Source organism: Salmo trutta, unplaced genomic scaffold, assembly GCF_901001165.1.
Source record: "Salmo trutta unplaced genomic scaffold, fSalTru1.1, whole genome shotgun sequence".
In the NCBI taxonomy this organism is placed as follows: Eukaryota; Metazoa; Chordata; class Actinopteri; order Salmoniformes; family Salmonidae; genus Salmo; species Salmo trutta.
Window position 1 is genome coordinate 750,070 of NW_021823104.1, and position 26,387 is coordinate 776,456.

Sequence of the window (26,387 nt, forward strand, 5' to 3'; positions counted from 1 at the left end):
TACGACACTGAAGACAGGTGTGTTAAACTCCTAGCTAGCTACAACACTGAAGACAGGTGTGTTAAACTCCTAGCTAGCTATGACACTGAAGACAGGTGTGTTAAACTCCTAGCTAGCTACGACACTGAAGACAGGTGTGTTAAACTCCTAGCTACGACACTGAAGACAGGTGTGTTAAACTCCTAGCTACGACACTGAAGACAGGTGTGTTAAACTCCTAGCTACAACACTGAAGACAGGTGTGTTAAACTCCTAGCTAGCTACAACACTGAAGACAGGTGTGTTAAACTCCTAGCTAGCTACAACACTGAAGACAGGTGTGTTAAACTCCTAGCTACAACACTGTAGACAGGTGTGTTATCTGGGTAAGAAGTCTAAAAATAAGTAAACGGTCTTTTCCCTGACAGATACAGGCCGTCGGTAGATACGCCCTGACGGAAACCCTGAGACAGACAGACAGACAGACAGACAGACAGACAGACATCTGTGATCGTGAGCAGGATTTTGTGTTTGTGTTTGTTCCAGAGGCTGATAGTATGTCTGGAAGAGTCTCTGTACATCCACAACATCAGAGACATGAAGGTCCTACACACCATCAGAGAGACTCCTCCCAACCCCTCAGGTAAATACCTACAACTAAATCTACACAGCATCAGAGAGACTCCTCCCAACCCCTCAGGTAAATACCTACAACTAAATCTACACAGCATCAGAGAGACTCCTCCCATCCCCTCAGGTAAATACCTACAACTAAATCTACACCTTAACCTACAACTAAATCTACACAGCATCAGAGAGACTCCTCCCAACCCCTCAGGTAAATACCTTAACCTACAACTAAATCTACACAGCATCAGAGAGACTCCTCCCAACCCCTCAGGTAAATACCTACAACTAAATCTATATATATATATTTACTAAAGTATGTGGACACCCTTTCAAATTAGTGGGTTTTATTTCAGCCACACCCTTTGCTGACAGGTGTATAAAATCGAGCACACGGCCATGCAATCTCCATAGACAAACATCGGCAGTAGAATGGCCCGTACTGAAGAGCTCCGTGACTTTCAACACGCTCACCGACTGGGACGGCTGAAGCGTGTAGCGTGTAACACGTCTGTCCTCGGTTACAACGCTCACTACCGAGTTACAAACCGCCTCTGGAATAATCAACATCAGCACAAGAACTGTTCGTTCGTCGGGAGCTTCATGAAATGGGTTTCCGTGGCCGAGCAGCCGCACACAAGCCTAAGATCACCATGTGCAATGCCAAGCGTCGGCTGGAGTGGTGTAAAGCTCACCGTCATTGGACTCTGGAGCAGTGGAAACGCGTTCTCTGGAGTGACGAATCACGCTTCACCATCTGGCAGTCTGACGGACGCCATGAGAACGCTACCTGCCCCAATGCATAGTGCCAACTGTAAAGTTTGGTGGAGGAGGAATAATGGTCTGGGGGCTGTTTTTCATGGTTCAGGCCCATTAGTAACGCTACGTTATACAATGACATTCTAGATGATTCTGTGCTTCCAACTTTGTGGCGACAGTTTGGGGGAAGGCCCTTAACCTGTTTCCGCATGACAATGTCCCCCCCGTGCACAAAGCAAGGTCTATACAGAAACGGTTTGTCGAGATCGGCGTGGAAGAACTTGACTGGCCTGCACAGAGCCCTGACCTTAACCCCATCGAACACCTTTGGGATGAATCGGATGCCGACTGCAAGCCAGGCCCTAATCGCCCAACACCAGCGCCCGACCTCACCAACGCTCTCGTTCCTTAACGGAAGCAAGTCCCCCTGCAGCGATGATCCAACATCTAGTGGAACCTGAAGCCGTTTTAATCGAACCGTATTGTATTTAGTCGTGTTGTGGTCGTTCCTCCTGTAATAACTGTGTGTTCTCTCCCCAGGGCTGTGTGCTCTGTCCTCCTGTAATAACTGTGTGTTCTCTCCCCAGGGCTGTGTGCTCTGTCCTCCTGTAATAACTGTGTGTTCTCTCCCCAGGGCTGTGTGCTCTGTCCTCCTGTAATAACTGCGTGTTCTCTGCCCAGGGCTGTGTGCTCTGTCCTCCTGTAATAACTGTGTGTTCTCTCCCCAGGGCTGTGTGCTCTGTCCTCCTGTAATAACTGTGTGTTCTCTCCCCAGGGCTGTGTGCTCTGTCCTCCTGTAATAACTGTGTGTTCTCTCCCCAGGGCTGTGTGCTCTGTCCTCCTGTAATAACTGCGTGTTCTCTGCCCAGGGCTGTGTGCTCTGTCCTCCTGTAATAACTGTGTGTTCTCTCCCCAGGGCTGTGTGCTCTGTCCTCCTGTAATAACTGTGTGTTCTCTCCCCAGGGCTGTGTGCTCTGTCCTCCTGTAATAACTGTGTGTTCTCTCCCCAGGGCTGTGTGCTCTGTCCTCCTGTAATAACTGTGTGTTCTCTCCCCAGGGCTGTGTGCTCTCTCCTCCTGTAATAACTGTGTGTTCTCTCCCCAGGGCTGTGTGCTCTGTCCTCCTGTAATAACTGTGTGTTCTCTCCCCAGGGCTGTGTGCTCTGTCCTCCTGTAATAACTGTGTGTTCTCTCCCCAGGGCTGTGTGCTCTCTCCTCCTGTAATAACTGTGTGTTCTCTCCCCAGGGCTGTGTGCTCTGTCCTCCTGTAATAACTGTGTGTTCTCTCCCCAGGGCTGTGTGCTCTCTCCTCCTGTAATAACTGTGTGTTCTCTCCCCAGGGCTGTGTGCTCTGTCCTCCTGTAATAACTGTGTGTTCTCTCCCCAGGGCTGTGTGCTCTGTCCTCCTGTAATAACTGTGTGTTCTCTCCCCAGGGCTGTGTGCTCTCTCCATCAATAGTGATAACTGCTACCTGGCTTACCCCGGCAGCGCTACAATAGGAGAGGTCCAGGTGTTCGACACAGTCAACCTGGTACGACACACACACACACACACACACACACACACACACACACACACACACACACACACACACACGTTGAAGATGGCTAGCTCTACTACTCACTGTGCTGTTTCAGTCTCTGTGTGTTTATCTGTGTTTCCACTGTGCTGATTCAGTCTCTGTGTGTTTATCTGTGTTTCCACTGTGCTGTTTCAGTCTCTGTGTGTTTATCTGTGTTTCCACTGTGCTGTTTCAGTCTCTGTGTGTTTATCTGTGTTTCCAGAGAGCAGCCAACATGATCCCAGCCCATGACAGTCCATTAGCAGCAGTGGTGTTTGATGCCAGCGGAACCAAACTGGCCACAGCCTCGGAGAAGGTGGGGACACATTAAACTGTTACACTGAACTGCTGAGGTGGTGTCAGCCGGTCCCTCTGCCCCGACCCTTAACCCTGACCCTTAACCCCGACCCTTAACCCTGAGCCATCCTGTGTGTGTAATGTAACCTCGCTGTATCAGGGATCAGCCATCCTGTGTGATCTGATAGGGTACGGTGGTGTGTAATGTATCCTCTGTGATCTGATAGGGTACGGTGGTGTGTAATGTGATCTGATAGGGTACGGTGGTGTGTAATGTGATCTGATAGGGGACGGTGGTGTGTAATGTGATCTGATAGGGTACGGTGGTGTGTAATGTGATCTGATAGGGTACGGTGGTGTGTAATGTGATCTGATAGGGGACGGTGGTGTGTAATGTGATCTGATAGGGGACGGTGGTGTGTAATGTGATCTGATAGGGGACGGTGGTGTGTAATGTGATCTGATAGGGGACGGTGGTGTGTAATGTGATCTGATAGGGGACGGTGGTGTGTAATGTGATCTGATAGGGTACGGTGGTGTGTAATGTGATCTGATAGGGTACGGTGGTGTGTAATGTATCCTATGTGATCTGATAGGGGACGGTGGTGTGTAATGTGATCTGATAGGGGACGGTGGTGTGTAATGTATCCTCTGTGATCTGATAGGGGACGGTGGTGTGTAATGTATCCTCTGTGATCTGATAGGGGACGGTGGTGTGTAATGTGATCTGATAGTGGACGGTGGTGTGTAATGTGATCTGATAGGGGACGGTGGTGTGTAATGTGATCTGATAGGGGACGGTGGTGTGTAATGTGATCTGATAGGGGACGGTGGTGTGTAATGTGATCTGATAGGGGACGGTGGTGTGTAATGTATCCTCTGTGATCTGATAGGGGACGGTGGTGTGTAATGTGATCTGATAGGGTACGGTGGTGTGTAATGTGATCTGATAGGGGACGGTGGTGTGTAATGTGATCTGATAGGGTACGGTGGTGTGTAATGTGATCTGATAGGGGACGGTGGTGTGTAATGTGATCTGATAGGGGACGGTGGTGTGTAATCTGATCTGATAGGGGACGGTGGTGTGTAATGTGATCTGATAGGGGACGGTGGTGTGTAATGTGATCTGATAGGGGACGGTGGTGTGTAATGTGATCTGATAGGGGACGGTGGTGTGTAATGTGATCTGATAGGGGACGGTGGTGTGTAATGTGATCTGATAGGGGACGGTGGTGTGTAATCTGATCTGATAGTGGACGGTGGTGTGTAATGTGATCTGATAGGGGACGGTGGTGTGTAATGTGATCTGATAGGGGACGGTGGTGTGTAATGTGATCTGATAGGGGACGGTGGTGTGTAATGTGATCTGATAGGGTACGGTGGTGTGTAATGTGATCTGATAGGGGACGGTGGTGTGTAATGTGATCTGATAGGGGACGGTGGTGTGTAATCTGATCTGATAGGGGACGGTGGTGTGTAATGTGATCTGATAGGGGACGGTGGTGTGTAATGTGATCTGATAGGGGACGGTGGTGTGTAATGTGATCTGATAGTGGACGGTGGTGTGTAATGTGATCTGATAGGGGACGGTGGTGTGTAATCTGATCTGATAGGGGACGGTGGTGTGTAATGTGATCTGATAGGGGACGGTGGTGTGTAATGTATCCTCTGTGATCTGATAGGGGACGGTGATTCGTGTGTTCTCCATCCCTGAGGGACAGAAACTGTTTGAGTTCCGTCGAGGAGTCAAAAGGTAGGACTCCTCCTCCCTCCTTCTTCCCCCTCCTCCTTCCTTCTCCCTCCTTCTCTTCTTCTTCTTCTCCCTCCTTCTTCTTCTCCCTCCTCCTCCTCCTCCTTCTTCTCCCTCCTTCTTCTTCTTCTCCCTCCTTCTTCTCCCTCCTCCTTCTCCCTATTCTCTATCCATCTCTATGTCCACGTCTCCTTCTTCTTCTTCTCCCTCCTTCTTCTTCTCCCTCCTCCTCCTTGTTGCTCTCTCTTCTCCTTCATTCCCCTCTATATAGTAATATGTGTTTAATAGTGGACGATATTAAATGAGCTGTGTGTGTGTGTGTGTGTGTGTGTGTGTGTGTGTGTGTGTGTGTGTGTGTGTGTGTTAGGTGTGTGTCTATCTGTTCCCTGGCCTTCAGTATTGAAGGCCTCTACCTATCAGCATCCAGTAACACAGAGACAGTCCACATCTTCAAACTGGAGACTCAGAAAGAGAAGTAAGTACTCCGCCCCCTTCACCCTCCCCCCGCCCCCTTCACCCCCCCCCCCCCGCCCCCTTCACTCTCACCCCGCCCCCTTCACCCCCCCCCGCCCCCTTCACTCTCACCCCGCCCCCTTCACCCCCCCCCCGCCCCCTTCACTCTCACCCCGCCCCCTTCACCCTCCCCCCGCCCCCTTCACCCTCCCCCCGCCCCCTTCACCCGCCCCCCAGCGGAGGAGATGTTGATTGGAGATGTTGTCCTGTGGGCCGGCAGGGGAGATGTTGATTGTCCTGTTTTTCATCATGGTGTGTAGGCCAGCGGAGGAGATGTTGATTGTCCTGTTTTTCATCATGGTGTGTAGGCCAGCGGAGGAGATGTTGATTGTCCTGTTTTTCATCATGGTGTGTGGGCCAGCGGAGGAGATGTTGATTGTCCTGTTTTTCATCATGGTGTGTAGGCCAGCGGAGGAGATGTTGATTGTCCTGTTTTTCATCATGGTGTGTAGGCCAGCGGAGGAGATGTTGATTGTCCTGTTTTTCATCATGGTGTGTAGGCCAGCGGAGGAGATGTTGATTGTCCTGTTTTTCATCATGGTGTGTAGGCCAGCGGAGGAGATGTTGATTGTCCTGTTTTTCATCATGGTGTGTGGGCCAGCGGAGGAGATGTTGATTGTCCTGTTTTTCATCATGGTGTGTAGGCCAGCGGAGGAACCTACTACATGGGGTGGATACTTTGGGAAGGTCCTGATGGCTTCCACCACCTACCTGCCCTCTCAGGTGAGTGGGACTTCGTTTAGAGAGAGGGTGTGTGTGTGTGTGTGTGTGTGTGTGTGTGTGTGTGTGTGACCATGTCTCCTCTGTGTGCACCAGGTAACAGAGATGTTCACCCAGGGACGAGCCTTCGCCACCGTACGACTGCCCTTCTCTGGACACAAGAACATCTGTGCCCTGGCCATGTGAGAACACACACTGGGACGTTCTCTCACACACACTGGGACGTTCTCTCACACACACTGGGACGTTCTCTCACACACACTGGGACGTTCTCTAACACACACTGGGACGTTCTCTAACACACACTGGGACGTTCTCTAACCCACACTGGGACGTTCTCTAACCCACACTGGGACGTTCTCTAACACACACTGGGACGTTCTCTAACACACACTGGGACGTTCTCTAACCCACACTGGGACGTTCTCTAACCCACACTGGGACGTTCTCTAACCCACACTGGGACGTTCTCTAACACACACTGGGACGTTCTCTAACACACACTGGGACGTTCTCTAACACACACTGGGACGTTCTCTAACACACACTGGGACGTTCTCTAACACACACTGGGACGTTCTCTAACACACACTGGGACGTTCTCTAACACACACTGGGACGTTCTCTAACACACACTGGGACGTTCTCTAACACACACTGGGACGTTCTCTAACACACACTGGGACGTTCTCTAACACACACTGGGACGTTCTCTAACACACACTGGGACGTTCTCTAACACACTCTCTTCCTCTCCTCACTTCCTCTCCTCACTTCCTGTCCTCACTTCCTGTCCTCACTGCCTGTCCTCACTGCCTGTCCTCACTGCCTGTCCTCACTTCCTGTCCTCACTTCCTGTCCTCACTTCCTGTCCTCACTGCCTGTCCTTACTTCCTCTCCTCACTGCCTGTCCTCACTGCCTGTCCTCACTTCCTGTCCTCACTTCCTGTCCTCACTTCCTGTCCTTACTTCCTCTCCTCACTGCCTGTCCTCACTGCCTGTCCTCACTTCCTGTCCTCACTTCCTGTCCTCACTTCCTGTCCTCACTTCCTGTCCTCACTTCCTGTCCTCACTTCCTGTCCTCCCTGTCCCGCGGGATGAAGGGAGGGATCAGCGTACTACAGTTGAGCAACATTTCAAATGTAGTAAAAGCTGGAAGACCGTTTTTAACATCTGTTACTGGTGTTAAAGATGGGGGATATTGAGGAAACACCACCACTTTACAAACGCAGGGAAGCCATTCGCTGGGGAATCAGCACGTGTTCTTTATACCAATGTCTACCAAGCAACGTTGTTGGAGAACGTACAATTTACTGTTCGATCAATCGCACGGCCGTCGAGCAACTATGATATTTTGAGTTATCAATCTAGCTGATGTGTTTTTGAGTTCCCACTTCCTCTAAAACATGCGGGAAAATGAATCTCTAAAGAGCCAAAATAAATCTGATCATTCTGGATCCTATTTACCATGTTGCACATTCAACTACCCATCATTCATTCCCTGAACATGTTAGAACATGTCTTCCCTGGAAAAACTCAGCCTGGAGCCCTCCCATTAACGGAGAAGTCAGCCTGGAGCCCTCCCGTTAACGGAGAAGTCGGCCTGGAGCCCTCCCATTAACGGAGAAGTCGGCCTGGAGCCCTCCCGTTAACAGAGAAGTCGGCCTGGAGCCCTCCCGTTAACGGAGAAGTCGGCCTGGAGCCCTCCCGTTAACGGAGAAGTCGGCCTGGAGCCCTCCCATTAACGGAGAAGTCAGCCTGGAGCCCTCCCGTTAACGGAGAAGTCGGCCTGGAGCCCTCCCGTTAACGGAGAAGTCGGCCTGGAGCCCTCCCATTAACGGAGAAGTCAGCCTAGAGCCCTCCCATTAACCTCTATGGGACCGGCGGGACGAATTCGTCCCACCTACGTAACAGCCAGTTGAATCCAGTGGCGCGATTTTTAAAACGTTTGAAATACTATTACTTCAATTTCTCAAACATATGACTATTTTACAGCTATTTAAAGACAAGACTCTCGTTAATCTAACCACACTGTCCGATTTCAAAAAGGCTTTACAACGAAAGCAAAACATTAGATTATGTCAGCAGAGTACCCAGCCAGAAATAATCAGACACCCATTTTTCAAGCTAGCATATAATGTCACAAAAAACAAAACCACAGCTAAATGCAGCACTAACCTTTTATGATCTTCATCAGATGACACACCTAGGACATTGTGTTATACAATACATGCATGTCTGTTCAATCAAGTTCATATTTATATCAAAAACCAGCTTTTTACATTAGCATGTGACGTTCAGAAAAAGCATACCCCCCGCAAACTTCCGGGGAATTTACTAACAATTTGCTAAATTACTCACGATAAACATAACAATTATTTTAAGAATTATAGATACATTACTCCTCTATGCACTCGATATGTCCGATTTTAAAATAGCTTTTCGGATGCAGCACATTTTGCAATATTCTAAGTACATAGCCCAGCCATCACGGGCTAGCTATTTAGACACCCACCCAGTTTAGCCTTCACCAAAATCACATTTCCTATAAGAAAAATGGTCTTACCTTTCCTGTTCTTCGTCAGAATGCACTCCCAGGACTTCTACTTCAATAACAAATGTAGGTTTGGTCCCAAATAATCCATCGTTATATCCAAACAGCGGCGTTTTGTTTGTGCGTTCTAGACACTATCAGAATGCTAAATCACGGTCGTGCGCATGGCGCAGAACGTGACAAAAAATGTCTAAATATTCCATTACCGTACTTCGAAGCATGTCAACCGCTGTTTAAAATCAATTTTTATGCAATTTATCTCGTAGAAAAGCGATAATATTCCGACCGGGAATCTGCAATTAGCTAAACAGCCGAATGAAAATACTCCACGGGGGCGAATCGCGCATGCGCCTAATTCTATTGTCCCCTGATGGGACAGTTGGAAAAAGAGATAATGTGTTTCAGCCTGAGGCTGCCTCGTCATCGTTCAGGTTTTTCCCGGGTTCTGAGAGCCTATTGGAGCCCTAGGAATTGTCACGTTACAGCTAAGATCCTGACTCTTCAATAAACAGAAGCAAGAACAACAACACCTTGTCAGACAGGGTACTTCCTGCATGAAACCTTCTCAGGTTTTTGCCTGCCATAGGAGTTCTGTTATACTCACAGACACCATTCAAACAGTTTTAGAAACTTTAGGGTGTTTTCTATCCAAACCTGAACAATAATATGCATATTCTAGCTTCTGAGGTGGTGTAGGAGGCAGTTAAAAATGGGCACATATTTTTTCCAAAATTCTCAATGCTGCCCCCTAGCCCGTAGAGGTTAACGGAGAAGTCAGCCTGGGGCCCTCCCACGTTAAAACGGACAAGTCGGCCTCGGGGCCCTCCGACGTTAAAACGGACAAGTCGGCCTCGGGGCCCTCCGACGTTAAAACGGACGAGTCGGCCTCGGGGTCCTCCCACGTTAAAAACGGACTAGTCGGCCTCGGGGGTCTTCCCACGTTAAAACGGACAAGTCGGCCTCGGGGCCCTCCCATTAACGGACAAGTCGGCCTCGGGGCCCTCCCATTAACGGACAAGTCGGCCTCGGGGCCCTCCCATTAACGGACAAGTCGGCCTCGGGGCCCTCCCATTAACGGACAAGTCGGCCTCGGGGCCTCCCATGTTAAAACGAGTCGGCCTGTTGGAAAGTAACTGTGAATAATAACATAGCGTTGTATTTATCGTTATTCAGAAAAATGGGTAAATTTATCGTGAAAACGTTTTGACGATTTCATCAAGCTATAACACTCACACACTGGGAAGCGCACACAGTCTGATTCGTGTGTGTGTGTGTGTGTGCGCGTGTGCGCGTGTGTGTGTGTGTAGGATCCAGAAGATTCCTCGTCTCTTGGTAGCAGCAGCTGATGGATATCTGTACCTCTATAACCTGGACCCCCAGGAGGGAGGAGAGTGTTCACTGATGAAACAACACAGGTAACAGGTAACACTGATGAAACAACACAGGTAACACTGAAACAATACAGGTAACACTGAAACAACACAGGTAACACTGATGAAACAACACAGGTAACACTGAAACAACACAGGTAACACACTGATGAAACAACACAGGTAACACTGAAACAACACAGGTAACACTGAAACAACACAGGTAACACTGAACAACACAGGTAACACTGAAACAACACAGGTAACACTGATGAAACAACACAGGTAACACTGAAACAACACAGGTAACACTGAAACAACACAGGTAACACTGATGAAACAACACAGGTAACACTGATGAAACAACACAGGTAACACTGAAACAACACAGGTAACACTGATGAAACAACACAGGTAACACTGAAACAACACAGGTAACACTGATGAAACAACACAGGTAACACTGATGAAACAACACAAGTAACACTGATGAAACAACACAAGTAACACTGATGAAACAACACAGGTAACACTGAAACAACACAGGTAACACTGATGAAACAACACAGGTAACACTGATGAAACAACACAGGTAACACTGATGAAACAACACAGGTAACACTGAAACAACACAGGTAACACTGATGAAACAACACAGGTAACACTGATGAAACAACACAGGTAACATTGATGAAACAACACAGGTAACACTGATGAAACAACACAGGTAACACTGAAACAACACAGGTAACACTGAAACAACACAGGTAACACTGATGAAACAACGCAGGTAACACTGAAACAACACAGGTAACACTGATGAAACAACACAGGTAACACTGATGAAACAACACAGGTAACACTGACGAAACAACACAGGTAACACTGAAACAACACAGGTAACACTGAAACAACACAGGTAACACTGAAACAACACAGGTAACACTGGAACAACACAGGTTACACTGAAACAACACAGGTAACACTGAAACAACACAGGTAACACTGAAACAACACAGGTAACACTGGAACAAAACAGGTAACACTGAAACAACGCAGGTAACACTGAAACAACACAGTTAACACTGGAACAACACAGGTAACACTGGAACAACACAGGTAACACTGATGAAACAACACAGGTAACACTGAAACAACACAGGTAACACTGAAACAACACAGGTAACACTGATGAAACAACACAGGTAACACTGATGAAACAACACAGGTAACACTGATGAAACAACACAGGTAACACTGATGAAACAACACAGGTAACACTGGTGAAACAACACAGGTAGCACTGAAACAACACAGGTAACACTGATGAAACAACACAGGTAACACTGAAACAACACAGGTAACACTGAAACAACACAGGTAACACTGATGAAACAACACAGGTAACACTGACCGTAACACAGGTAACACTGATGAAACAACACAGGTAACACTGAAACAACACAGGTAACACTGATGAAACAACGCAGGTAACACTGAAACAACACAGGTAACACTGATGAAACAACACAGGTAACACTGATGAAACAACACAGGTAACACTGACGAAACAACACAGGTAACACTGAAACAACACAGGTAACACTGAAACAACACAGGTAACACTGAAACAACACAGGTAACACTGGAACAACACAGGTTACACTGAAACAACACAGGTAACACTGAAACAACACAGGTAACACTGAAACAACACAGGTAACACTGGAACAAAACAGGTAACACTGAAACAACGCAGGTAACACTGAAACAACACAGGTAACACTGGAACAACACAGGTAACACTGGAACAACACAGGTAACACTGATGAAACAACACAGGTAACACTGATGAAACAACACAGGTAACACTGAAACAACACAGGTAACACTGAAACAACACAGGTAACACTGATGAAACAACACAGGTAACACTGATGAAACAACACAGGTAACACTGATGAAACAACACAGGTAACACTGGTGAAACAACACAGGTAGCACTGAAACAACACAGGTAACACTGATGAAACAACACAGGTAACACTGAAACAACACAGGTAACACTGAAACAACACAGGTAACACTGATGAAACAACACAGGTAACACTGACAGTAACACAGGTAACACTGATGAAACAACACAGGTAACACTGAAACAACACAGGTAACACTGAAACAACACAGGTAACACTGATGAAACAACACAGGTAACACTGACAGTAACACAGGTAACACTGATGAAACAACACAGGTAACACTGAAACAACACAGGTAACACTGAAACAACACAGGTAACACTGATGAAACAACACAGGTAACACTGATGAAACAACACAGGTAACACTGACAGTAACACAGGTAACACTGATGAAACAACACAGGTAACACTGATGAAACAACACAGGTAACACTGATGAAACAACACAGGTAACACTGAAACAACAAAGCTAACACTGAAACAACACAGGTAACACACTGAAAAAACAACACAGGTAACACTGAAACAACACAGGTAACACTGACAGTAACACAGGTAACACTGATGAAACAACACAGGTAACACTGATTAAACAACACAGGTAACACTGACAGTAACACAGGTAACACTGATGAAACAACACAGGTAACACTGAAACAACACAGGTAACACTGATGAAACAACACAGGTAACACTGATGAAACAACACAGGTAACACTGACAGTAACACAGGTAACACTGATGAAACAACACAGGTAACACTGAAACAACACAGGTAACACACTGATGAAACAACACAGGTAACACACTGATGAAACAACACAGGTAACACTGATGAAACAACACAGCTAACACTGAAACAACAAAGCTAACACTGAAACAACACAGGTAACACTGAAGAAACAACACAGGTAACACTGATGAAACAACACAGGTAACACTGAAACAACACAGGTAACACACTGATGAAACAACACAGGTAACACACTGATGAAACAACACAGGTAACACTGAAACAACACAGGTAACACTGAAACAACACAGGTAACACTGAAACAACACAGGTAACACTGATGAAACAACACAGGTAACACTGATGAAACAACACAGGCAACACTGATGAAACAACACAGGTAACACTGATGAAACAACACAGGTAACACTGATGAAACAACACAGGTAACACACACTGATGAAACAACACAGGTAACACTGAAACAACACAGGTAACACTGAAACAACACAGGTAACACTGATGAAACAACACAGGTAACACTGACAGTAACACAGGTAACACTGATGAAACAACACAGGTAACACTGAAACAACACAGGTAACATTGATGAAACAACACAGGTAACACTGATGAAACAACACAGGTAACACTGAAACAACACAGGTAACACTGAAACAACACAGGTAACACTGAAACAACACAGGTAACACTGATGAAATAACACAGGTAACACTGATGAAACAACACAGGTAACACTGAAACAACACAGGTAACACTGGTGAAACAACACAGGTAACACTGGAACAACACAGGTAACACTGATGAAACAACACAGGTAACACACACTGATGAAACAACACAGGTAACAGGTAACACACTGGTATATGAAATGAAATCATTCTGTGTTGCTCAGGTTGGACGGCAGTGCTGAGCCGCCCAATGAGATCCTGGAACAGGGGTCACATGACCGACCCCTTACTGCACAGGCCTACAACACTGCTGGGATGAAAGGTACACGCCCAGGGCGCCGTTAGTCAAATTGGCCCCGGACAACCGCTAGGCTACCTGGGCCGGCAGGTAGAGGGGCCGGCGGGGAGAGGGGCCGGCAGGTTAGAGGGGCCGGCGGGTAGAGGGGCCGGCGGGTAGAGGGGCCGGCGGGGAGAGGGGCCGGCGGGGAGAGGGGCCGGCGGGTAGAGGGGCCGGCGGGGAGAGGGGCCGGCGGGGAGAGGGGCCGGCGGGTAGCCTAGTGGTTAGAGGGGGGGGGGGCAGGTAGCCTAGTGGTTAGAGGGGGGGGCAGGTAGCCTAGTGGTTAGAGGGGGGGGCAGGTAGCCTAGTGGTTAGAGGGGCCGGCAGGTAGCCTAGTGGTTAGAGGGGCCGGCAGGTAGCCTAGTGGTTAGGGGGGGGGGGGCAGGTAGCCTAGTGGTTAGAGGGGCCGGCAGGTAGCCTAGTGGTTAGAGGGGGGGGGCAGGTAGCCTAGTGGTTAGAGGGGGGGGGCAGGTAGCCTAGTGGTTAGAGGGGGGGGCAGGTAGCCTAGTGGTTAGAGGGGCCGGCAGGTAGCCTAGTGGTTAGAGTGGGGGGCAGGTAGCCTAGTGGTTAGAGTGGGGGGCAGGTAGCCTAGTGGTTAGAGGGGGGGGGGCAGGTAGCCTAGTGGTTAGAGGGGGGGGCAGGTAGCCTAGTGGTTAGAGTGGGGGGCAGGTAGCCTAGTGGTTAGAGGGGGGGGGCAGGTAGCCTAGTGGTTAGAGGGGGGGGCAGGTAGCCTAGTGGTTAGAGGGGGGGGGCAGGTAGCCTAGTGGTTAGAGTGGGGGGCAGGTAGCCTAGTGGTTAGAGGGGGGGGGCAGGTAGCCTAGTGGTTAGAGGGGGGGGCAGTTAGCCTAGTGGTTAGAGGGGGGGCAGGTAGCCTAGTGGTTAGAGGGGGGGGCAGGTAGCCTAGTGGTTAGAGGGGGGGGCAGGTAGCCTAGTGGTTAGAGGGGGGGCAGGTAGCCTAGTGGTTAGAGGGGGGGGCAGGTAGCCTAGTGGTTAGAGGGGTGGGCAGGTAGCCTAGTGGTTAGAGCGTTGGGTCAGTAATCCCTGGTTCGAATCCCCGAGCTGACAAGGTAAAAATCTGTCGTTCTGCCCCTGAACAAGGCAGTTTCTTTAATGTTTTATGTAACCTTTATTTAACCAGGCAAGTCAGTTAAGAACAAATTCTGATTTACAATGACAGCCTTGTAGTAGTAGTACTGAACTTACTGACAGAAGTTGGTCTGGTAGCAGCAGGGTATCCAGCAGGGTATCCAGCAGGGTATCCCAGCAGGGTATCCCTCCACTTGGTCTGGTAGCAGCAGGGTATCCCAGCAGGGTATCCCTCCACTTGGTCTGGTAGCAGCAGGGTATCCAGCAGGGTATCCCTCCACTTGGTCTGGTAGCAGCAGGGTATCCAGCAGGGTATCCCAGCAGGGTATCCCTCCACTTGGTCTGGTAGCAGCAGGGTATCCCAGCAGGGTATCCCTCCACTTGGTCTGGTAGCAGCAGGGTATCCAGCAAGGTATCCCTCCACTTGGTCTGGTAGCAGCAGGGTATCCAGCAGGGTATCCCAGCAGGGTATCCCTCCACTTGGTCTGGTAGCAGCAGGGTATCCCAGCAGGGTATCCCTCCACTTGGTCTGGTAGCAGCAGGGTATCCGGCAGGGTATCCCTCCACTTGGTCTGGTAGCAGCAGGGTATCCCAGCAGGGTATCCCAGCAGGGTATCCCTCCACTTGGTCTGGTAGCAGCAGGGTATCCAGCAGGGTATCCCTCCACTTGGTCTGGTAGCAGCAGGGTATCCAGCAGGGTATCCCTCCACTTGGTCTGGTAGCAGCAGGGTATCCCAGCAGGGTATCCCAGCAGGGTATCCCTCCACTTGGTCTGGTAGCAGCAGGGTATCCAGCAGGGTATCCCTCCACTTGGTCTGGTAGCAGCAGGGTATCCCAGCAGGGTATCCCTCCACTTGGTCTGGTAGCAGCAGGGTATCCCAGCAGGGTATCCCTCCACTTGGTCTGGTAGCAGCAGGGTATCCAGCAGGGTATCCCTCCACTTGTTCTGGTAGCAGCAGGGTATCCCAGCAGGGTATCCCTCCATGTGGTCTGGTAGCAGCAGGGTATCCAGCAGGGTATCCCTCCACTTGTTCTGGTAGCAGCAGGGTATCCCAGCAGGGTATCCCTCCACTTGGTCTGGTAGCAGCAGGGTATCCCTCCACTTGGTCTGGTAGCAGCAGGGTATCCAGCAGGGTATCCCTCCACTTGGTCTGGTAGAAGCTGGGTATCCCAGCAGGGTATCCCTCCACTTGGTCTGGTAGCAGCAGGGTATCCCTCCACTTGGTCTGGTAGCAGAAGGGTATCCTAGCAGGGTATCCCAGCAGGGTATCCCTCCATGTGGTCTGGTAGCAGCAGGGTATCCCAGCAGGGTATCCCACCACTTGGTCTGGTAGCAGCAGGGTATCCCTCCACTTGGTCTGGTAGCAGCAGGGTATCCCAGCAGGGTATCCCTCCATGTGGTCTGGTAGCAGCAGGGTATCCCTCCACTTGGTCTGGTAGGAGCAGGGTATCCCAGCAGGGTATTCCAGCAGGGTATCCCACCACTTGGTCTGGTAGCAGCAGGGTATCCCTCCACTTGGTCTGGTAGCAGCAGGGTATCCCGGCAGGGTATCCCTCCATGTGGTCTGGTAGCAGCAGGGTATCCCTCCACTTGGTCTGGTAGCAGCAGGGTATCCCTCCACTTGGTCTGGTAGCAGCAGGGTATCCCAGAAGGGTATCCCTCCATGTGGTCTGGTAGCAGCAGGGTATCCCAGCAGGGTATCCCTCCACTTGGTCTGGTAGCAGCAGGGTATCCCAGGAGGGTATCCCACCACTTGGTCTGGTAGCAGCAGGGTATCCCTCCACTTGGTCTGGTAGCAACAGGGTATCCCAGCAGGGTATCCCTCCATGTGGTCTGGTAGCAGCAGGGTATCCCTCCACTTGGTCTGGTAGGAGCAAGGTATCCCAGCAGGTATCCCAGAAGGGTATCCCTCCACTTGGTCTGGTAGCAGCAGGGTATCCCAGCAGGGTATCCCTTCACTTGGTCTGGTAGCAGCAGGGTATCCCGGCAGGGTATCCCTCCACGTGGTCTGGTAGCAGCAGGGTATCCCTCCACTTGGTCTGGTAGCAGCAGGGTATCCCGGCAGGGTATCCCTCCACGTGGTCTGGTAGCAGCAGGGTATCCCTCCACTTGGTCTGGTAGCAGCAGGGTATCCCAGCAGGGTATCCCGAGCAGGGTTTACCAGCAGGGTTTCCCAGCAGGGTTTCCCAGCAGGGTATCCCAGCAGGGTTTCCCAGCAGGGTTTCCCAGCAGGGTATCCCAGCAGGGTATCCCAGCAGGGTATCCTAGCAGGGTTTCCCAGCAGGGTATCCCAGCAGGGTATCCCAGCAGGGTTTCCCATCAGGGTTTCCCAGCAGGGTTTCCCAGCAGTGTATCCCAGCAGGGTATCCTAGCAGGGTATCCTAGCAGGGTTTCCCAGCAGGGTATCCCAGCAGGGTATCCCAGCAGGGTTTCCCAGCAGGGTTTCCCAGCAGGGTATCCCAGCAGGGTATCCCTCCACTCTGACTCTTGACCTCTATCCCATGTCCTCTCCTCAGGTTACTGTGAGGAGGCGGGTGTAGTGGGAGGGGCGGGACTAGAGGATGACCTCAGCGATCTGCGATTGGACGATGAGAATGAGGAGCAGCCGCCACTCATCCTGGAGACGGACTGACTGACGGCTACAGAAACCAATCAGAGAGCCCCTCTGGTGCTGCTAGGAACATGTAACATGGAGGGTGGGATTAAAAACTCTCAGCGTTCAACAGCGCCTCTGTCCGTCTGTCTGTGGATGTACACATGTTTCTCCCTCCCTCTCTGTCTCCCTCCTCCCTCTCTGTCTCCCCTCCTCCCTCTCTGTCTTCCCCTCCCTCTCTGTCCCCCCTCCTCCCTCTCTGTCTCCCTCCCTCTCTCCTCTCTCTCTGTCTCCCTCCTCCCTCTCTGTCTCCCCCTCCCTCTGTCTCCCTCCTCCCTCTCTGTCTCCCCCCTCCTCCCTCTCTCCTCCCTCTCTGTGTCCCTCCTCCCCCCTCTCTCCTCCCTCTCTGTCTCCTCCCTCCTCCCTCTCTGTGTCCCCTCTCTCCTCCCTCTCTGTCTCCCCTCCTCCCTCTCTGTCTCCCCCCTCCCTCTACCTGTGCAGGTGACTCTGTAGCTTTGCATGTACATGTGCCAAGACCAGAACGCTACGCAACGCTCTAACAAGGACCTCTGAAGTGTGTGTGTGTGTGTGTGTGTGTGTGTGTGTGTGTGTGTGTGTGTGTGTGTGTGTGTGTGTGTGTGTGCTGGGCATGTACATTAGCATACGTTAGCTTCCCCAGTCGCTTACTGGCTACCCAATCAGATGAAGGCTCAGTGGACAAGCCCTGCCCCCTCTCTCTGAGGCCTTCAGACATTGGCAGATGAAATCGATTGACAGATCAGTCAGACCAGTGTCTGATCGGGTGAGGAATTGAATTCCGTCATTTCTCTGAGGTGTGTGTTTTAATCCATAGACATAGAGGACTCATCATGTGTGTATATAACCTGTTTTAGCATGGACATTGCCATCATCCACCATTTTAAAGTAGTCAACTGGGTGGGGATTCCTATTGGGTTGTAAACTTCGATGGTGCTGATTCCTCCATCAGGGCTGTAGCTCAGGGATGTTTAGCCAATAGAGGCCTACATTCCTGGAGGTGATGTCTGATTGGTCAGAAAACAACAGGTAGTGACGTCATCAAGGCGGGGCATGTCCACTGGGTCTCGTCGGACACACGCCTTCCCATGATCCTCTGGGGGTGAGGTGGAGCGGCTAGACGGACAGGGGGTCACGTGACCAGACGTTTTCTAATGATTCGTGGTTTTTTTTTGTATAAAATGTTGAAACGGTGTCGATCGTGAAATAAATAAAATAAATAAAGTTCATGTTGATGTAACAGACATGTCTCTCCGTCCTTCATGTTGATGTCCTTTCTCTCTCTCCCTCTCTCTCCCTCTCTCTCTCTCTCTCTCTCTGTCTCTCTCTCTGTCTCTCTCTCTCTCTCTCTCTCTCTCTCTGTCTCTCTCTCTCTCTCTCTCTCTCTCTGTCTCTCTCTCTCTCTCTCTATCTGTCTCTCTGTCTCTCTGTCTCTCTGTCTCTCTGTCTCTCTCTCTCTCTCTCTCTCTCTCTCTGTCTCTCTCTCTGTCTCTCTCTCTCTCTCTCTCTCTCTCTCTCTCTCTCTCTCTCTCTCTCTCTCTGTGTCTCTCTCTCTCTCTCTCTCTCTCTCTCTCTGTCTCTGTCTCTGTCTCTCTCTGTCTCTCTATTAGAGGACTCAAAACAAACTACAAATGCATCCAAGGAGTTTTGTAGAGTCACAAGCTTGATGTAGTCATTGCATGCAAGGGATATGGGCCCAAATATATATAATATATATATATATGGAGGTAAAATAGTGCCTTAAGTGTACAGGCATGTAACGTATGATTTGCACCTGTAAAATATAAGCTGCACTTGTATAATCAGTTTTGGGACTTCTTTTGGACATTAATGCAACACTCGAAAGGGTTAGTAACGTGTTTTGTGAAGAATACTTGGAAACGTAACTTGATATGTGAATAAATTTAAAATCAAATTTGCAAGAATGCAACTCTTTTTTTACTAAACCTGAGAGTAGGTGTCTCCTCTACACAGCGATGCGCCTGGTGAATCTTCTGTGAGTCAGAACTACATTTGCAGATGTCCAATCTGTGCTCTCTGAGTTGTGTTACTAATTTACTGACTGACTTAACCTCTGCCAAAGTGTTTTGTAGTAGTAAAACATAAATGATATGCTTGTAAGAGCTGTTCTTCAAGCAGCAGCAGCAGAGGAAAAACACCACAGCTCTGATAGGCCAAGGTTTTTACTTCTACTGACCAATCAGGTAAAGTGTTGTCATTCTAGAATGTCCTTTGACGTTTCGAGGTTCCGGTCTGGAGGTGCGCTGCTTTACACTGTTAAATATGAATAATATTTGTTAAAATTACTAGCAAAATAATGTAATGCCGTTGGCCTGTGGGTAAGGTTTATGACCCCCCCCCATAAATACCTTTCTCTCTTCCCCTCTCTCTCTGACTCTACTGAAGGACTCTTGAAAAGCCTTTGTTAAACATAAAGAGTCTGGGAACATCAAACAAGTGGGGGGAAAGGAACCATATTTCGGTAATAGAACCAGTTGAAAATATGCATTGGTACTTAATGAATATGATGTCAGATCAGTTGGCGTCTGGGACATTAAGACTGATGACAGGACGACATAAACTGTATCTGGGAAAGTCTACACATTCTAGTTATCAGATTCACATGGAATTGTTGTGCAATTTAAATGTTTAAATATGAAACTATTTGTGAAAAGATGAAATGTAATTTAGCTTCTTAATAATGAGAGAACGGGTTGTCATAGAGTAAACTATGCTCAACTCAGTAGGCCCCGCCCATGTGAACAGACATTGGTTATAAACTATAATGGTTATAAACTATTATAAACTATTCACCGGACGTGCTACCTGTCCCAGACCTGTTGTCCCAGACCTGCTGGAACCCTGACCTGTTCACTGGACGTGCTACCTGTCCCAGACCTGCTGTTTTCAACTCTCTAGAGACAGCAGGAGCGGTAGAGATACTCTCAAAGATCGGCTATGAAAAAGCCAACTGACACTTACTCTTGTGTTACTGACTTGTTGCACCCTCGACAACTACTATGATTATTATTATTTGACAATGCTGGTCATTTATGAACATTTGAACATCTAGGCCATGTGCTGTTATAATCTCCACCCGGTACAGCCAGAAGAGGAATGGCCACCCCTCATAGCCTGGTTCCTCTCTAGGTTTCTTCCTAGGTTTTGGCCTTTCTATGGAGTTTTTCCTAGCCACCGTGCTTCTACACCTGCATTGCTTGCTGTTTGGGGTTTTAGGCTGGGTTTCTGTACAGCACTTTGTGATATCAGCTGATGTAAGAAGGGCTATATAAATTGATTTGATTTGATAAACTATGAAACACGCCCTTCTCTCCCCCTCCTATATAAAGCCCTTGGCGAAAATGTAACTTTCTGTTTCGAGGACGTTAGGGCGACAGTCCTACGTTAAAAGGGCTCAGATAATAAGCTGTTCCAAGGACGTGTGGACTTGAGGTCCCCATGTTGAAAGGACAAAGACCACCTACAGAACTAAGCCAACCTCAGCAAGAATCTAACGAAATTAGCATCGAATTTCAATGTGACGGTGACGACCTACACCCTGGATGGATGAATATACTATACCAGCCAGAATATAGCATGAGCTTAAAGTATGGCAACTTGGTATTAATTTTGAACTCTTATTCACTAAAGAAGTGATACCTCCTAGCCGTCGCGTTAGCGCAGCAACTGTAGACGTGGGCTAGGAGAGGACGGACAGAGTAACTGTCCTACCACACGACAACAGTACTACCAAGTATCCATTCTACCACCAGAGATCCATGCTGGATAAAAAAAAACGGCCTTCCGTCGACAACCAATCTACCGAAGCGCAGCTCAGAGTAAATATTTATTGCATTCACCTTAATTCAATTGGCCGGTAATTTAGAATGCATAAGATAATGTATTTACGAAAGCTTAGCTTCTCCCTTTGTTCCTCAGTCTTCCCGCTCTTTCACTCAAACCCCTCCCCCTTTTCTTTGTGTAACCAGCCGCTATATCGGCTCCGTTCACCAGGTCCATCAATGTATGATTCATTCTGTGTAGATGTAATTCTGTGTGATTAGTTAGGTATTTAGTAAATAAATAATTAAACCAAATGTTCTATTGCTGATTCAACTTGTTAGCCAGAGTTTCGTGAAGATTACCAAGAATGTACAACTTTCAGATGAGACTAAATAAGGTGAGGATTAAATATTGACTGCTACTGACGTAAAATATTACTAGGTCTTTAAGAGTTTATTCGGAAGATAACAGCTCTATAAACACTCTTTCGTGGTGCCCCGACTTTCTAGTTAATTACATTTACATGATTAGCTCAATCAGGTAATATTAATTACAGAGAAATGATTTTATAGAATAGCAACAATAATATTCAGAGGATTTAAAATATACAGCAAGGCGTTGATGAGGAAGATGACGGGAAGAATTAAAACAAGTGTTTCCACATAGCATAACCACTACAAAGCTGATGCTAGCTAGCTAGCTAGCAAGCATTAGAACCTTCTGGCTAGCCTGTATCTAGGTTTTTTTTTTGGGTCACTTGCAGATGAGCAGTGGAGCCATATGGTTTTCTGACCCTGTCCTCATTTTTGTTATCTCTGTACCTGAAGATACTACCTTCAGTTACTTACCTGAAGATACTTACCTTCAGTTACTTACCTGAAGATACTTACCTTCAGTTACTTACCTTTAGTTACTTACCTGAAGATACTTACCTTCAGTTACTTACCTGAAGATACTTACCTTTAGTTTAGTTACTTACCTTTAGTTACTTACCTGAAGATACTTACCTTTAGTTTAGTTACTTACCTGAAGATACTTACCTTTAGTTTAGTTACTTACCTGAAGATACTTACCTTTAGTTACTTACCTGAAGATACTTACCTTTAGTTACTTACCTTAAGATACTTACCTTCAGTTACTTACCTAAAGATACTTACCTTCAGTTACTTACCTGAAGATACTTACCTTTAGTTCAGTTACTTACCTAAAGATACTTACCTTCAGTTACTTACCTGAAGATACTTACCTTTAGTTCAGTTACTTACCTGAAGATACTTACCTTTAGTTTAGTTACTTACCTGAAGATACTTACCTTTAGTTACTTACCTGAAAATACTTACCTTTAGTTTAGTTACTTACCTGAAGATACTTACCTTTAGTTTAGTTACTTACCTGAATATACTTACCTTTAGTTACTTACCTGAAGATACTTACCTTTAGTTTAGTTACTTACCTTTAGTTTAGTTACTTACCTGAAGATACTTACCTTTAGTTTAGTTACTTACCTTTAGTTACTTACCTGAAGATACTTACCTTTAGTTTAGTTACTTACCTGAAGATACTTACCTTTAGTTACTTACCTGAAGATACTTACCTTTAGTTACTTACCTGAAGATACTTACCTTTAGTTCAGTTACTTACCTGAAAATACTTACCTTTAGTTTAGTTACTTACCTGAAGATACTTACCTTTAGTTTAGTTACTTACCTGAAGATACTTACCTTTAGTTACTTACCTGAAGATACTTACCTTTAGTTACTTACCTGAAGATACTTACCTTTAGTTTAGTTACTTACCTAAAGATACTTACCTTTAGTTTAGTTACTTACCTGAAGATCTGTGGCTACCTGTACATACTGAAAACCTGTGGAATAAAGTCTTGTTTTTTACTCTTTATGCCAGAGTCTGTGTTCGTTTAACTACAGTGAGTGATGCTCGTCTCCCGTACAGCCTCAAGCTAAGCTTTCGCTGTCCCTACGACATCAACCAGCTAGCTATAATACCTGAGCCCCTGATCGTGCAGCCGATCCGCCTGTAGCTGTGAACCCCTGGGCTGATTTCACCGGGCATTCTTCCTTGTCCCAGACCCCTGCTGATCAAGCTTAGCCAGGTCGTCACTGTGCTTCTGCCTCTGCATTGCTTGTTCATTGAGGGTTTTAGGCCGGGTGTCTGTAAAGCCCTTTGTGACTGTTGATCAGGGCGGTCCTGATTAACGTCAGATCAATAGTCATACATTTGGAACAACAACAGTGAGTGTTGTGTTTGGGTTGTATAATTCTTATTTTGCTAATGTGAACGTTTAGCTGGTCCGGAGTGGACTACATTTGAATTGAAATGATTCGCTCGGATGACAACCATCCATCATGCAATGCACCACCACTTTTATAAAGAACACTCTTAAATCAAATCAAATGTATTTATATAGCCCTTCTTACATCAGCTGATATCACAAAGTGCTGTACAGAAACCCAGCCTAAAACCCCAAACAGCAAGCAATGCAGGTGTAGAAGCACGGTGGCTAGGAAAAACTCCCTAGAAAGGCCAAAACCTAGGAAGAAACCTAGAGAGGAACGAGGCTATGAGGGGTGGCTAGGAAAAACTCCCTAGAAAGGCCAGAACCTAGGAAGAAACCTAGAGAGGAACCAGGCTATGAGGGGTGGCTAGGAAAAACTCCCTAGAAAGGCCAGAACCTAGGAAGAAACCTAGAGAGGAACCAGGCTATGAGGGGTGGCCAGTCCTCTTCTGGCTGTGCCGGGTGGAGATTATAACAGCACATGGCCAAGATGTTCAAATGTTCATAAATGACCAGCAGGGTTAAATAATAATAATCATAGTAGTTGTCGAGGGTGCAACAGGTCAGCACCTCAGGAGTAAATGTCAGTTGGCTTTTCATAACCGATCATTGAGAGTATCTCTCTTAAATCTATTGTACATGGAACAACAAGGTTTTCTATGTATTCATGATTAATATTCCCCAGGGATTTGTCTGCCATTGTAATCCTTGGGTGGGCCACCTAAACTGACATTCAGGTGACCAAAGTCCAAACAGTGTAAAGATTTAAAATCAGATGCCGGGGTTGAAGCTGTGGGCAAACTATGCCACCATCAGGACCAACTGGACACATCGCCCTAGGAGGAGCTACTGCTATACCACCATCAGGACCAACTGGACACATCGCCCTAGGAGGAGCTACTGCTATGGAGCCATCAGGACCAACTGGACACATCGCCCTAGGAGGAGCTACTGCTATACCACCATCAGGACCAACTGGACACATCGCCCTAGGAGGAGCTACTGCTATACCACCATCAGGACCAACTGGACACATCGCCCTAGGAGGAGCTACTGCTATACCACCATCAGGACCAACTGGACACATCGCCCTAGGAGGAGCTACTGCTATACCACCATCAGGACCAACTGGACACATCGCCCTAGGAGGAGCTACTGCTATACCACCATCAGGACCAACTGGACACATCGCCCTAGGAGGAGCTACTGCTATGGAGCCATCAGGACCAACTGGACACATCGCCCTAGGAGGAGCTACTGCTATGGAGCCATCAGGACCAACTGGACACATCGCCCTAGGAGGAGCTACTGCTATACCACCATCAGGACCAACTGGACACATCGCCCTAGGAGGAGCTACTGCTATACCACCATCAGGACCAACTGGACACATCGCCCTAGGAGGAGCTACTGCTATGGAGCCATCAGGACCAGCTGGACACATCACCCTAGGAGGAGCTACTGCTATACCACCATCAGGACCAACTGGACACATTGCCCTAGGAGGAGCTACTGCTATACCACCATCAGGACCAACTGGACACATCGCCCTAGGAGGAGCTACTGCTATGGAGCCATCAGGACCAACTGGACACATCGCCCTAGGAGGAGCTACTGCTATGGAGCCATCAGGACCAACTGGACACATCGCCCTAGGAGGAGCTACTGCTATGGAGCCATCAGGACCAACTGGACACATCGCCCTAGGAGGAGCTACTGCTATGGAGCCATCAGGACCAACTGGACACATCGCCCTAGGAGGAGCTACTGCTATGGAGCCATCAGGACCAACTGGACACATCGCCCTAGGAGGAGCTACTGCTATGGAGCCATCAGGACCAACTGGACACATCGCCCTAGGAGGAGCTACTGCTATACCACCATCAGGACCAACTGGACACATCGCCCTAGGAGGAGCTACTGCTATGGAGCCATCAGGACCAACTGGACACATCGCTCTAGGAGGAGCTACTGCTATACCACCATCAGGACCAACTGGACACATCGCCCTAGGAGGAGCTACTGCTATGGAGCCATCAGGACCAACTGGACACATCGCTCTAGGAGGAGCTACTGCTATACCACCATCAGGACCAACTGGACACATCGCCCTAGGAGGAGCTACTGCTATACCACCATCAGGACCAACTGGACACATCGCCCTAGGAGGAGCTACTGCTATGCCACCATCAGGACCAACTGGACACATCGCCCTAGGAGGAGCTACTGCTATACCACCATCAGGACCAACTGGACACATCGCTCTAGGAGGAGCTACTGCTATGGAGCCATCAGGACCAACTGGACACACCGCCCTAGGAGGAGCTACTGCTATGGAGCCATCAGGACCAACAGGACACATCGCCCTAGGAGGAGCTACTGCTCTACCACCATCAGGACCAACTGGACACATCGCCCTAGGAGGAGCTACTGCTATGGAGCAATCAGGACCAACTGGACACATCGCCCTATGAGGAGCTACTGCTATACCACCATCAGGACCAACTGGACACATCGCCCTAGTAGGAGCTACTGCTATGGAGCCATCAGGACCAACTGGACACATCGCCCTAGGAGGAGCTACTGCTATGGAGCCATCAGGACCAACTGGACACATCGCCCTAGGAGGAGCTACTGCTATGGATCCATCAGGACCAACTGGACACATCGCCCTAGGAGGAACTACTGCTATGGAGCCATCAGGACCAACTGGACACATCGC

The 26,387-nt window shown here is 48.3% G+C and overlaps 1 protein-coding gene across 3 annotated transcripts in view; it reads left to right on the top strand.

Moving 5' to 3' along the window:
* The window catches only part of LOC115188950 (WD repeat domain phosphoinositide-interacting protein 2), a 43,060-nt gene extending 25,377 nt beyond the window's left edge, over positions 1-17,683 (top strand). For all 3 annotated transcript variants that reach the window (XM_029747779.1, XM_029747780.1, XM_029747781.1), the window contains exons 4-13: positions 526-622; positions 2,799-2,896; positions 3,150-3,242; positions 4,906-4,976; positions 5,341-5,448; positions 6,131-6,209; positions 6,303-6,388; positions 10,068-10,175; positions 13,761-13,858; positions 17,477-17,683. In XM_029747779.1, the coding sequence (XP_029603639.1) occupies positions 526-622; positions 2,799-2,896; positions 3,150-3,242; positions 4,906-4,976; positions 5,341-5,448; positions 6,131-6,209; positions 6,303-6,388; positions 10,068-10,175; positions 13,761-13,858; positions 17,477-17,592 (954 nt within the window). In that variant the 3' untranslated portion in view covers positions 17,593-17,683. The remainder of the gene's footprint in view (positions 1-525; positions 623-2,798; positions 2,897-3,149; positions 3,243-4,905; positions 4,977-5,340; positions 5,449-6,130; positions 6,210-6,302; positions 6,389-10,067; positions 10,176-13,760; positions 13,859-17,476) is intronic.
* Positions 17,684-26,387: the final 8,704 nt, after the last annotated feature.